The sequence below is a fragment of the Lithobates pipiens genome, unplaced genomic scaffold (assembly GCF_037356315.1).
Source record: "Lithobates pipiens isolate NorthernLeopardFrog02 unplaced genomic scaffold, aLitPip1_a1.2 Scaffold_18, whole genome shotgun sequence".
NCBI lineage: Eukaryota > Metazoa > Chordata > Amphibia > Anura > Ranidae > Lithobates > Lithobates pipiens.
The window spans coordinates 460,374,079-460,389,510 of NW_027507758.1; the positions used below are offsets into that span (position 1 = coordinate 460,374,079).

At 43.3% G+C, this 15,432-nt stretch overlaps 1 protein-coding gene across 2 annotated transcripts in view; it reads right to left on the reverse strand.

The window, feature by feature from the left end:
• Nucleotides 1-13,210: 13,210 nt before the first annotated feature.
• LOC143988589 (glutathione hydrolase-like YwrD proenzyme) overlaps nt 13,211-15,432 on the reverse strand; it is a 143,032-nt gene continuing 140,810 nt past the window's right edge. For both annotated transcript variants that reach the window (XM_077488269.1, XM_077488268.1), the window contains 2 exons: nt 14,917-15,001; nt 13,211-13,800 (listed from right to left, as the gene is read on the reverse strand). In XM_077488269.1, coding sequence (XP_077344395.1) covers nt 13,553-13,800; nt 14,917-15,001 — 333 coding nt within the window. In that variant the 3' untranslated portion in view covers nt 13,211-13,552. The remainder of the gene's footprint in view (nt 13,801-14,916; nt 15,002-15,432) is intronic.

Consider the following 15,432-nt stretch of genomic DNA (forward strand, 5'->3'; position numbering starts at 1 on the left):
GAAGCCAGTCTCCCTTGAAGACAGCAGTGTGCTTCAGTCTTCAGCCTTTTGCTAGATCTCCAGAGAGTCAGCTGGATGGGCTGGTGAAGAGTCAGTTTGGTGGACTGGTATGGAGAATTAGTCTGGAGGGCTAGTGAAAGAGGCCTTTGCAGCGAGGCGAGTTGAAGAGGTGGTGCTGAGATCAGTGGCCACAGAAGAGAAGTCACAAGCTGTTTCACTACAACTGTGCTACAGAAAGAGGGGCTACGAGTTCCCATCCATAATGGGCTATTGCTAATCTGACTGATAGCCTGTCAGATCATTAAAGTGATTTAGCTAGAGCAAGCAAGTGTAAGCAGGAGGAAAGTGGAGGAGCCGGTATATTTGTGTATATAGGAAGTAGGGATGAGCTCGGTGTTCGACTGGAACATCGGCCATTCGTCTGTTCATCGAATTCAGAACTTTGTGGACCGTTCGCACCAAATTCATGTGGCACGAACGGCCCACAATGCAGTACACCATCGCAGTGCATTGCTGGCTCATGATTGGCCAAGCATGCACTGTGACCCCGCATGCTTGGCCAATCACAGCGCCGGCAGCGAGGAGAGCCATAATTGGGTACAGCGAGGCGGCCTTGTGTAGTGTGTTCCAGCGTGCAGGGAAAGAGCTAGGTAGGCAGGGACAGTGTGTTCTTTTCTCAGGCATCTTAAAGTTAAAGTGATGTTGTGTGCTTCCAGCACAGTATACACCTGTATCTACCCTTTATTGCTGTTTTTCTCTAATTAAGGCATCTGCAGGAGTTAGTGGGTGTTGTGTGCCTCCAGCACAATATACACCTGTATCTACCTTTTATTGCTGGTGTTCTCTAATACAGGCATCTGCAGGAGTTAAAGCGGGTGTTGTGTGCCTCCAGCACAGTATACACCTGAAGATACCCCTTATTGCTGGTGTTGTCTGTTGCATATCTTGCATATTAGCCTTTAAAATTAGCACTTTTGATTTTGAACCTTCGAGTCCCATAGATTAATAGGGTTCTAAAGTTCGTATGAATTTTAGGTCCATTCGAAGGTTCTGGTGCGAACCGAACCGGGGGGGGGGGGGGGGGTTGGGTGTTCGGCTCATCCCTACCCTAATCCCTGAAGTTTTGCTGAAGTCAAGTGGGCATCCCATAACCTCCCATCCCTATCCAAGTTATATACCCTCTAATTGGGAAAATTCTGTGAGGAGTGGGGGATCCAAGTTCATTAGAAGGCCCTACAAGGGTGTGCTACACGTACATTACTTTTTTTCTGTTTACTTCAGTGCACCTCAGCATACTGCTTTTTTAATCCTTTCCCCTATATCTTCAGTTATGCACATCAGTGTCATTATAAAACCATTCGTAGTTTATTAGGTCCTAATTGCTCCAAATAAATTTTTTTTGAACAGGAATCACATTGTACAACCATGTGATTCAGGGTGAATTGCATTAGGTAGGAGTCATTCAGGCAACACCCATGGAGCGCCTAATTACAACTGTGAATTGTGTTCAGGTTAAAAGTGCTGCTTGTAATCCCCAACCTCAAATGGTAAGAAGTTATTTTATCCTTTCCTTTACAAGTAATTTTTACCTATTAGAAATACATATTAATGTGACCTATATAATGCAAGCAACTTTACAAACACGAATCTCAATGCCCAGCACTCAGAGGCTATACTGAAGTACACATGATTGTAGATTGGAATAAATTGTATCTGATTCAAAATGTGTTAAACACTTTTTTTTTTAAAGTGAACCTATGCCCAGGTCTAGAACGCTCAGGAGCCCTCATTCATACACACACCTACCAACCATACCTATGTGATGCAGAAACATGTATCATTTTGCATAAAAACTCACTATTCTCAAGGGCAACCCAAAAGTACAAGCTAACGCATGTGTGCTAAATCACACCACAATACATTGTTGTGTATTGGGCAACCCATTGCAATGAATAGGCTGCACTAAATGCAATGCGGCAAAAGCCTCCTAAACCCGCATGCACTGTCACATTGTTGCTAGGACATGAAAACTGTTGGTTTTCACTCCTGCAATGTTGAGATTGAGAATCCAGCAGTTTCTAAATCCTAGGTAGAAGTCAGGATGTGGGGGTTGCTAACTAGGAGTTTTTTTAGCCATGCTTCTGAGGGTACCCAATGGTAAAATAATAAAATTTATTTAAAAAGCTGCACAGATTTTTTAATATTTACTGAGCCCCCTTGACTGCATGAGCTACTTTCTAGAAAGGGTTAACTTAGCCTTTAATCACTACAGCCCCGAGCCTCGTTTGAGATTTGATGTTTACAAGTTAAAAACAGGATTTTTTTTTTTTGCTGGAAAAAGATTTACACCCCTCACATTTTTGTAAATATTTTATTATATCTTTGCAAGTGACAACACTGAAGAATGACACTTTGTTACAATGTAAAGTAGTGAGTGTACAGCTTGTATAACAGTGTAAATTTTCCGTGGGAGGGGTGGCAGGGCTCCACAGGTGATGTTAAACACACTGGTGGATATCGGCAAAATGGTGGGTGTTAACGTGTTCCCGTCCACAGGTGTCCCTGACACTGGAGGGCGGGGCACATGCAAATAGTGCCGATGTGCTGAGATCAGGCTCCACCCCCGTGTGTTGTGGGCGGGGGGGGGGGGGGGTGAGAGAGCTGAAAGCATTGCAGCCCCGGGAGAGAGGGCGGTGACAAAAACATACACTTTCTCTCATACATCTATTCTCTTATTGCTTCCTTTTCCTTCTTCGCACTTCCTTCTTTTTCCTTCCTTTAACCACTTAAGCCCCGGACCAAATTGTCAGCCTAAGGACCAGAGGTCTTTTTACAATTTCGCACTGCACTGCTTTAACTGGTAATTTGCGCGGTCATGCAATGTTGTACCCAAACGAAATTTGTGTCCTTTTCTTCCCACAAATAGAGCTTTCTTTTGATGGTATTTGATTGCCTCTGCAATATTTATTTTTTTACGATATAAAAGGAAAAAGACAGAAAATTTAAAAAAATGTATATATATATATATATATATATTTTCTACTTTTTGTTATAAGAAAAAATCGAATAAACTAAATTCTAGTCATACATTTAGGCCAAAATGTATTCAGCCATATGTCTTTAGTAAAAAAAAAATGTCAATAAGCGTATATTTATTGGTTTGCGCAAAAGTTATAGCGTCTACAAACTAGAGTACATTTTCTGGAATTTACACAGCTTTTAATTTATGACTGCCTATCTCATTTCTTGAGGTGCTAAAATGGCAGGGCAGTACAACCCCCCCAAATGACCCCATTTTGGAAAGTAGACACCCCAAGGAAATTGCTGAGGGGCATGTTGAGCCCATTGAATTTTATTTTTTTTGTCCCAAGTGATTGAATAATGACACAAAAAAAAAAGTTTACAAAAAGTTGTCACTAAATGATATATTGCTCACACATGCCATAGTTATATGTGGAATTGCACCCCAAAATATATTCTGCTGCTTCTCCTGAGTACGGGGATACCACATATGTGGGACTTTTTGGGAGCCTAGCCGCGTACGGCACCCCGAAAACCAATCACGGCCTTCAGGATTTCTAAGGGTGCACATTTTTGATTTCACTCCTCACTACCTATCACAGTTTCGAAGGCCATAAAATGCCAAAATAACACAAACCCCCCCCCCCCCCCCCCAATGACCCCATTTTGGAAAGTAAACACCCCAAGCTATTTACTGAGAGGCATGTTGAGTCCATGAAATAATTTTATATTTTGCCACAAGTTGCAGGAATATTACAATTTTTTTTTTTATTTTTTTTTGCACAAAGTTGTCACTAAATGATATATTGCTCACACATGCTATGGGCATAAGTGAAATTACACCCCAAAATAAATTCTGCTGCTTCTCCCGAATACGGGGATGCCACATGTGGGGGACTTTTTGGGAGCCTAGCCACGTACAGGACCCCGAAAACCAAGCACTGCCTTCAGGATTTAAATATAAAACGGTAGCGATCGCAGGCCTGACTCTGCGAACGTTGCAGTTATGTGTTTAGTGTTTTGTAAGTGACAGTGATCGATCAATACTGCACTTGGGTGGGCTGGGCAGAGGAGCAAAATGCAGGTGCTAGCAGGTATCTGGGCTGATCCCGCTAACAATGCGTTTTTTTGGAACCCTAAACTGCTGGGGACGCTAGTATAGATCTGATCAGATCAGATATTGATCTGTTCAGATACTATACCACTACGGGAGGTGTATGCTTTGTGCGTGGGTGTTAGCGGTACTGGAACTAACCTAGCGCTGCCTGGGGCGACGCAGACCCTGACCCTAATTGATATCACCCGTCGGGTGATCAGGGGGTTAAACCTTTATTGGGTAATAAATGGTGGGTGCCCTGATGCTATAAAAAGCAAACTAACCAGAGTCACCCGTAACACTTATTACGGTGATCACTGGTGAAAGGGTTAACTAGGGGCAATCAGGGGGTTAAAATCTTTATTAGGTAGTATATGGGGGTCCCTGACGCTATATAAAAACCTGACGGGGAACCTAAATAACTAACTGGCTAACCAGTGTCACCAGTGACACTTATACGGTGATCGCTGGTGAAAGGGTTAACTCTAGGGGCAATCAGGGGGTTAAAATCTTTATTAGGTACTATATGGGGGTACCTAACGCTATAAAAACCTGCCGGTGAACATAAAAAATAACTAGCTACCTAGCGGCACCAGTGACACTAATGCAGCGATCAGAAAAACGATCGCTTAGTGACACTGGCAAAAGGGGGTGAAAGGGTTACCTGGGGGCAATCAGAGGGTTAAAACCTTTATTAGGTAATATATGGGGCTCCCGGACGCTATATAAAAACCTGACGGGGAACCTAAATAACTAACTGGCTATCCAGCGTCACCAGTGACACTTATATGGTGATCGCTGGTGAAAGGGTTAACTCTAGGGGCAATCAGGGGGTTAAAACCTTTATTGGGTAGTATATAGGGGTATCTAGCGCTATAAAAACCTGGCGGTGAACCTAAAAAAAAATAACTAGCTACCTAGCGGCACCAGTGACACTAATGCAGCGATCAGAAACCAACGGCCATCCCCTCATCCCGGATCACTCCTGAAGCGAAACAGACTGCCACAGCCAGCAGGAGGGGGTCCGATCGGACCCCCCACCCGCTGGAAGGCAAGCACGTACATGTATGTGCTTGTGCCTGTCGGTGCCATTGTGCCGACGTACATTGCCATGCGGCTGTCCTTAAGTGGTTAATATCTTTTTTCTCCCTGTTGTCACACAGATTTTATCAAATGCTAACCCTGCATCCAACATGCATCATACACACATACTTAGTGACTGTCGACATGCCCCTGTGGCTGTGTCCTCTCTGGATTCCATCTGGTTATTCCCCGCCTTTGTCCCAGTACAACTCCACCCCTGCGTTCCATCTAAGGGCCACTTTGTAAGTAACAAAGCAATCACTTTACTTTTTACTTTTCATCTTCAGGGCTTAATATCTAGTTAGCCATTAAAATCATTCTATATTTCATTACTTTATAGTACAAAGCATGCATCAAAACGCCTGACAATCGGCAAAAGGCCATGAAACGTCTAGAGTCTTCATCTAGTGATGCCACGTTATGCTTGTTCCAAACAAAGAACATGATTTGTTGGGATTATGTGAATTTTGTATACATTTTTGTCTGAATTGTTTTTTGTTGTCATGAATTTTAGTGTTTGTTACAAATCATGTTCTAGTGTTCAATTCTCTATTATTAAATGTATTATGATTAGATCGACTGAATTTTTACATCATAAATGCTTTATTACATTGCCCAATTATGCTCTCTCAATATCACTACCGTTTACTGCCCCCAGGGGTCTGTGACACTCAGGTTCCTTTGATGCAATATACTTATTGTATTATACACACATACAGGCCTCATTTAAGGTCCCATTCCTATACTTCCCTTTTTGGTTTTTATACATATATATGCAGGGATGGAGGCTTTCTGGTGCATAGTTCCAGGCTGAGACAGGTCACACCCTTGTGTAAAAAATTTTTCTACAGGTTGCATGTTTTGAGTCAGAGGAGGTCTAGGGCAAGAATTATTGCTTTTGCTCTATCGATCACGGCGATATCTCACATCTGTGCTTTGAACACCATTATCATATGCAGGCGCGGCTCACATATGCATTCGCTTCTGCACGTGAGCTCGGTGGGACGGGGGGGGGGGGGGGGGGTGGGTTAAAAAAATAAATAAAAAATAGGCTTTTTTGTACTCACTGTAAAATCCTTTTCTCTGTAATTCACCGACCGACACAGCTCCTCTCTTAGCCATTGGGTTGTATACCTTACCTCTAGGAGAATACTAGGGCAAAGTTGTAATACAACGCTCAGAACTCTGTTCCGCCCAGGGGCGGTCCCTTAGGTATCAACCCTATTGATACGTCAACAAGCAGTATAAAGAAAAGAGGACGGTCGGGTGCTGTGTCGGTCGGTCGGTGAATTACAGAGAAAAGGATTCTACGGCGACTACCAAAAAATCCTATTCTCTTATATTCACCGACTGACACAGTTCCTCTCAAATCCTCATTCTTGGATTTGCCGCATTTAGTGCGCATGCGCGCCGCTGTCTACGGCGCATGCGCCGTAGACAGCGGTGCCCATTTTCGGGCAAATATCTCCTAAACCATATAGGTTTAGGAGATATTGCTTGGACCTACAGGTAAGCCTTAATCTAGGCTTACCTATAGGTCCAAGTTGTTTGGAAGGGTTTACTTCCTCTTTAAGTGGTTAAGCTTATTCCCTATTCCATTCATGGTCACACACACACCATCCAGATAAATATATTTTTGTGGTGTGTACAGCAAGGTGTTTGCAATCAGCTGTAAAAAGGAACCCTGTATAAATCAATGGCAGGCTGCTAACATCCATGACTGTTCCTTGTGCGATTACAAGTGGCTAGGGACAGATAATTGGCCCTGTTAGCAGGCAGTTTGAATCCAGGGACTGCTCATCTGTCCCGAACCATAGATAATCACTCCATGTGTGATTACATGCAGAGCTGCTGTGACTGTCAGCCTGCCAATAATTTGTACTGGCTGAGTGGACAGGCATAGACATAAAAGTATCTGGGTGGTGTATAGATCTGCAAGGTCATGTAAATGAGCCTTTAACCACTTCAGTACCAGAGTTTTACCAGTTTTTTCATAATAGGGATATCTCAGTTCCACACATTACAGCAGGGGTGTCAATCTCCATTTCATCACAGGCCGTATCTACAGTATGATTGCATACCTCCCAACATTTTGAGATGAGAATGAGGGACACCTACTAACAAACATATGTAGGTATAGGACACACCCCCTGCCACACACCCTTAAAGGAAAATTAACCCCAAAAAAAGTTAATTAAATCCACAAGGACTTTTTTTTACCACTATTCCTTTATATTGGCCCTTAAAATGTACAAATGCAGCAGTTTAGAAATTGGATGAAAGGTTTAGCACTGGGAAACACTTTTTGAAAGATAAAAGTGCATTTTATATACAACTTTTATATACAACTATGAGGATCATACCAAAATGAGGGACAAATGAGGATGGAGGGACAGAGGAACATTGCTCCAAATCAGGGACAGTCCCTCAAAATCGGGGACAAATGGAGCTATGTGATTGCCCTCAAATGGCCGGTTTTATCTGTAAGAATATGTATTATCTACTCTTTTATTATTCAGGAATATGTTACAGAGTGTAGAGTCCAGTAGTATGCTACTTACAGAGTGGACATTTCAAGGGTGCTCTGTGTACAGAGTGCAGTGTTTAGGGGATGCACAATGCACAGCATGCATGAGCTTAGGGGTGCACTGCATACATCTGGAAGCCGCTGAAAGCAAATTCTGTGTTTACATGTGACAGCTGGGAGTGGAGCCTGAGTCGGAGATGGCATAATGGAGTTCCACCATGATCCAAGAGTTAAAACTGGGTGGGAGGGCCACATGACAAGGCCTAGTGGGCCATAATCCCCCCCCCCCCGGGCCTTGTGTTTGACATCTGTGCATTACAGTATATATCTTTTAGGTTTTGTGGCCTACCCTATCATACATTATTTACCTCTTCCCGACCGGCGCACGATGATGTACGTGGGCAGAATGGCACAGACAGGCACATAGGCGTACAGGTACGTCCCTTTAAATTTGATGCCGTTCCATCGCGTGCGCGCCACCAGTTGGGACCTCCATGAGTCCATGCTCGCTCATGGGAGGAAGAACAAGGAGATGCTAAAGTAAACAAGCATCTCCCCGTTCTGCCTAGCAACAGTGACACTGATCTCTGCTCCCTGTGATTGGAGTAGAGATCAGTGAAGTGTAAAACACAGCCACGCCCCCCCACAGTTAGCAACACGCCCCTAGGACACACTTAACCCCTACACTGCCACCTCCAGGTTAACCCCCTTTACTGCCAGTGTCATTTACACAGGAATCAGTGAATTTGTATAGCACCGATTGCTGTATAAATGACAATGGTCCCAAAAATGTGTCAAAAATATCCAATGTGTCCGCCATAATGTTGCAGTCACAATAAAAATCGCTGTTCGCCACCATAACTAGTAAAAAAAAAATAAAAAAATTGCCATAAAACTATCCCCTATTTTGTAAACACTATAACTTTAGCGCAAACCAATCGCTTATTGCAATTTGTTTTACCAAAAATATGTAGAAGAATATGTATCAGCCTAACCTGAGGGAAAAAAATGTATTTATTTTTTTATACATTTTTGGGGAAGATTTATTATAGCAAAAAATAATGTGTTTTTTTCAAAATTGGCGTTTTTTTGTTTATAGCGCAAAAAATAAAAAACGCAGGGGCGATCAAATACCACCAAAAGAAAGCTTTACTTGTGGGAAAAATGTACGTCAATTTTGTTTTGGAGCCACATGACACAACTGCACAATTGTCAGTTAAAGCGACGGAGTGCTGAATCGCAAAAAGTGGTCGGATCTTAAGTCGGCAAAATGGTCCGGTCTGAAAGTGGTTAAGCATGAGCTGGATTTACCTGGGTTCAGTTCTTGATGAGTTTTCAGAGCTGTGCTGAAGTTCAGAACTTTAACCAAACCCCACTGAAGTCAATGGGAGATGGGACCCAAAAATGTGTAGAAAATCATTGCGGTTATTAAGTCTCTATTCTACGAATGTAATTGCCAACCTAGGTTTCCTGAAAAACATGGCTGCCACACACAGCTTTTTGTATGCCCTGTATGCATGGCCATTACACTATGGACTTAGCCTGTATAGATTTTTCTGCACTGACAATAATTCGAGAAATTGTAAATGAACTTGCAGAGACCAGCCACTTCCTGATATGCCTAAGCTTTTCCTGTCAATGATCAAAGGGCAGTTACAGAAATTTCATCCATTACGACCTACCACACAGGTTACATTCAGATCAGGTAGAGGGGTAGGCAACCTCGGCCCTCCAGCTGTTTGGAAACTACAAGTCCCATGAGACATTGCAAGACACTGACAATCACAGGCACGACTCTTAAAGCGGAGGTCCACCCTAAAATACACTCCTAGGTCTATGTGATCCCCCCTTCCCTAAACTCTAGGTAACCCCCTTATCTTTCAGCTGTCTTCCTCTGTTTTTTTTCCATTTCAAATTTTCTGCCACAGTGAATTGCGGAAAGGGGAGGAGCCGATGCGGAAAGGGGCGGGGCTTAATCGCCAGGTCACTTGTTCCGGTCTGCCGCATGGGCTCCTGGGATCTTTATTTTTTTTCCCAGGAGTCTGTGGTGTGCATAGGCTGGAGATCTCGCGCGAGGCAGAGAAGGGAAGTGACGTCATCACGACACCCACATTCAGAGGGTTTATCTCCGTTGCCATCACAACGGGCGGGACTTCCGACGACAACACCCGTTGTGGCAACCGGAGCTGTTGACGCCGCTCGAGATTGCTCAGACTGCGCATGCGCGAGATCTTACATAGAACGGGCGGTGCATGCTGGTCATTTTGGAGCACACTCTCCCGGAAGAGGATGCCTGTGGGCTTCACATGCCCACAGGCAAAATGGAAACCGTCAGGAGACGGTTTTATAAAGTCATTTCTGAGCAGACAAAGGCATGCTGCTGTTTGCAGAAACACTACAAGTAAGTGCTATGCTTATTAAGAATATTGATTGTGACTATGCCTAATCCAAAAAAACGTTCTAAGCAGTGGAATCCCGCTTTAAGCCCCATACACATTATCAGTTTTTCTGCTGAGTTTTTCCTTCAGGTTCACCAAAACCATGTAGCGCAAGGGCCTGCCTGATTGCATACAAATTTAAACTCCTAAGGTTTGAACTCATATGTTTTTGGTAAATCAGAAGGAAAAACTCAGCAGAAAAACGGATAGTGTGTATTGGGCTTTAGAGGCAGAGGCATGATGGGATTTGTAGTTTCACCACAGCTGAAGGGCCAAGGTTGCCTACCCCTGAGTTAGAGAGTTTGAGAGCAAGCTAATTAAAAAGAGTTACTTAAAGTGGTTGTAAAACCTTACAAACCACTTTGACCTACAGGTAAGACTAGATTAAGGTCTATACGGTTTAGGAGATATTGGCCCGAAGACAGGCACCGCTGTCTACAGCACATGCGCCGTAGACAGCACAGGCGCACTGAGCGCGGCATAGTCAATGACGATGCCGCGCGTGTCGGCTCCCGTGCGCATGCGCGGGAGTGACATCGCAGCTTCGCCGAATGACAGCGGCGGAGCTGCGAGACCCACCGAGAAGATGGATGCGCCGGACTACAGGGGACAGCGGTTACTTCGATGGCTCCTGTGTCCGGTAAGTGACACATAAAGGACTATTATGCGATGCATAGTAGTCCATTATGCTTTGCCTTTGCAGGGAATGAAAGAGAATGTAAACCCATCAGGGTTTACTTCCTCTTTAAGCTGCTGAATATTTACAAAAGTCTTAACACCCCTTATCACTCTGAAGGTGACGCTCTTCCTGAAAGATTCAACTGGACCTTGTAGATATGCTAGGTACCCTAAAGGCTGACAACAAGTGTGCCTGGAGTCACAGGGTTGAAGCCATGGTCATTGCTTTTAACAGCACCAGGCATGAGAATATAGGATTCTCCACCTATCTCTTGATGTCATCAAAGGCATTGTCAACATGTTGCTCACCATCCCATGACTCAGTCCTAGTTCAGTGCCTAAAAACACAGCACTACCTTAGAGGGATGTGTGGAGAGTGCAAAGAGTCAGACATTCTCCACCCATTTCGACCTTTTTTAGTCCTTTTTTAGTCCTGTCTTAAGTCATCACGTTCAAAACAAACGGATTTTCGAACGGACTTAGTCCATTCGTGTGTGGGCAAGTCCATTTGTTCGTGGGCAAGTCCATTCGTTCGGAAGTCCATTGGAACGCCGCCGAAAGTCAGATGGGAAAACCGTCGGACCTAGTCTACCGGAAAGTCTGGTCGTGTGTACGCGGCATTACAGATTATTTTGTGTTTGAAGGAGAACCTATCCTTGAGGACCTGCAAGATTATAGAGAGGCTATGCTCAGTCCTGCAGGGGTCTCAGAGCTTAAACCTGATCTGGAATATTTGCTACAGAAAGAACAGCATCTGGAAAGGGCATACAGAAAACTGCTAGAACACATTCAGCAGCATGCCAGAGAATCGGCAGTGGAAACTCCGGAGATTGCCGTCCCCAGAGCTGAAGTGCTGACAACACGGCAGAGCTCTGCTAACCTCTGCCTAGCACCAACAACATCTTCTGTGTTCTACGGACAGGGCATGGTGAACCTTTCTCCATACACCAGTTCTAAAGACTGGGGATTTGAAAGACTTTTCTGCTGAGGAAGAAAAACCTGGTGAGCCTCCAGCAGAAGAGCCGGCATCAGGGCCAGACGTCACTGAGCTCTGCCCAGCACCAACAGCAGCTTCAGCCTCCCTGAGAGAATAGGCAGTCGGTCTTCCTCCCACAACACTGACAGGCATGGGATTTTCTGCCAGCAGCATCTGTGGAAGTACCAGAAACTTCTCTACCTGAAGCGCTGACAACTGGACAGAGGGTCCAAGACCTTTTCCCTACACCTGCGGCAGTTCTAGAGGCCCAGGGTGAGGTGGTGGTGGTCTTTCCTCCCCAGGTAGGATCCGCGCACCTGGGAGACAGTATCAGAGACAGCAGCCAGATGAGAGTAAGGGAGATGAAGCAACCAGCTTTCCTTCCCAGCAGCAGATGGCACCCCAGAATGATGCCAGCTACCCAGCAGAAGGGCTGGCAACAGGGCAGAATGCCATCAACCTCTGCCCAGCAACAACTGTGCAGTTCCAGGGAGCCGTCCCTCCCCAACAGTTAGCTGGAGCAGATGTGGGGTCACTCAAGTGGAATGCGACGGGGATCTGTTAGACTCAAAGTATTTATGGCCAAAATCCACTGCTGTCAAAGGTCTTTTTTTTTTACTGCCCCCTCAACCATTCCCCTGTAAGCTGCAAAGGCAGCAGAGGATGGTGTGCATATGACATGACTACAATGCTTTGCATCTCAGCACAACAAAAATGATCTCAGCTTTCATGTTCAGTGGGCATAGGTGCCTGTAGGTAGAGGAATTATTGTGAAATCTGCCATTCTGACTTGCTGCGTGTGTTATGAACATGAAACAAACCATTCTTTGTATTTTTATTTTTTTAATCCGCTTTTTTTTATTTTTTATTTATTTCCTTTTAATTTTGCACTACAAAGAAAAGTTGTTAAAAGTGGAAGTAAACCCTCCTATTGTTTTCAGCCAAAGAAGCTTCTATCTGTTTATTCTTCAACTGCCATGATGCTGCACATGTGATTAGTTATGACACCAGACATTGGATGGTTTAACGGTTTGGTTGAGATCACAACCAATGCGACTATTACATTCACGTCCCATGCAGGAAATGTTACTGTTTTGTGAAACATTAAAGCGGAAGTAAACTCATAGCTTTAACAATCAGTTGTGTATGGCACAACTCGTGGCCTCGAACCACAAATGATCTTACCTATTAGTGACTGTCAGTTCAGTTATAAGAACTCTGCTGTCAGTTTAATTTTAAATAGTAGTGGTGTTAAAGACGAACTTGCATGAAAAAATTAAAAGCAGACAGTGGCATCTAAGGAGCAACTCTGGCATGTACTGTATGTATATTAATATAAAATTAAAATAGGATATTACATAGTTTTTTTTAATTATGAACACAATGCAAAGTCTTCTTGAAAGGTTTTTATTTTTGTTTTTTTACTATGAAATGGCCTGAGAATTTATTTACCGAGGCTATATAAAAATTAAATATGAGTGTTTATTTTATTAGTGTATTTTATTAATATTGAATCCCCCCATACCTTGTCAGTTTCCAACCTCCTAACGAATTAGTGAGAGGGTGGGGGTTAAGAGCATCAGATCTTGCGGACGAAAAAATCCTATTTTGTTTTTAATTAGCTTGCAGATCATTTGGTATTACATGTATTAGATGAATGCACCAAGCTAAAACAATATGTAAAAGTTTTGAATTCCTTGCACAATTGTTTTAACACTAAAGATGTGTGTCTACTACACTTTACAGTAGCCCATTGCACAGCCATCTGCTCTGGGATCTGATCCAGCCCACCACACCCTACTATTGGTAACAGAGATGTCACCCGTTCTCCACCAATCTCCATTGCTTATAATTTGTCCACGTCCAAACAGTTTCCTGTCTTGGCCAGTAACAGGCCAATGCACCACATGGCCTTTTGCCTTCAGGTCCTCCACTACATCAATGTCAATCCCTTCCTCAAGATATAGGTGCCATGTTTGATCTGAATATGAAAAAATAAGTGAAAATTAAAAAAATTGACAACATGCAACAGACACACAGTAAACACAGTTTTAAAACTACTATGGCTATACGCAAATGTAATGCAATGATTTGACATCAACATATTACTAATATAGTACTACACATTGAAAGCTAAAAACCAAGCTATTTGAATTAAAGCAACACCAGTGTTTTTTTTTTATTTTTTTTTATATATAACAAAGGTTATACTTACCTACTCTGTGTAGTTTTGCATAGAGCAGCCCAGATCCTCCTCTTCTCGAGTACCTCTTCAATGCTCCTGGCCCCTCCCTCCTGTTAAGTGCCCAAACAAGTAGCTTGCTATGGGGGCACCCACGCCGAGCTGCAGCTCCCTGTGTCCATTCAGACACAGAGCCAGGCCCCGACCCTGCCCCCTTTCTATCCTAATTTGCTCACCGACTTTGATTTGACAGCAATGGGAGCCAATGGTGCTGCACAGATATCTCTGTCAATGAGGAGGGGAGTCCTGGACAGCTGAATCTCTCATGCAACATCGCAGGATCTAGATGGACCTCAGGTAAGTATAAGGGGGGTTGCTGCACGCAGAGGCTGCATCAAGATAAAAAACCTTCTGCCTTTGCAACCACTTTATAGCTCTCCAGCAACGTTCACTACAGCTTGTTACCCTTTTTCTATATGTTTACATCAAACCTGCAATGCCTCGTATTTATTCAACCCAACTCCTATAATGCCTGGAAACTTGGACTTTGACTTACTTTGTTAATGGGTGGGCAACCTGGTCTTGCGGTTTCCAATTTCCTACGTTTACTAAATAGTAAGGCTTATTTTAAAGCATCAATCTTTATACCGAAATAATTACCTGTCAGAAATTCTAACTTTTTTCTCCATAGCCAATTAGCTCCTATCATGGCATTGAATATCTAGTCTTTATCACTGTTGGTGTCTTTTTTATGGTGGGTCTAGGGCAAATGATGCCCCTTAGTGAATGCTAAGGGGCATTAGATGCACTTCGTGAATGCTATCCAAAATCCTTAGTTAGGAATTCAGATTAAATGTTTTGTCTGTTTATTTGCCCCAAAGTAAACTCTGCTAGACAAATCCTGAAGGGCTTTACCTTTGTTATCGTACTCAACATAAGATCGAGGAGCATCAACAGCCATTTGTGGGTTCATTCCAAATTCTGCCATGTTTAAAAAAACCTACAAAATAAACAAAGCGAAAGAGGAATTAAGAGTCAACATAGATATTTTATTTTCGAAGGAAGTCATACAACCAGCCTTCCCTCTCTCTACTATTGAAAGTTCTGACTGTTTTTTTTGCAAGATTATTTGCTAAATCAGAAGTGTGACAATTTTTTTGTTTAAAGTTATTTAATATAGTTATACAAGTGAAATTAAAGGAGTGCAGGGCCTTTACAAGTTAATTTTTAGTTGATGACTGGGGACAAAGAAAAAGCATTTACCCAGTGAAGTGAATAGCTTCAGGTGATAAACAGATGAAACAAATCCAGTTACAGCTCTTATACACTGTGTGAGACCTGATTAGAGGAAAGAGACACAATCCCCTTCATACACAGCACAGGTATGAAGGAACATGCAGAGCCGTGTTCTAAATAGACAAGCTGTGTGCT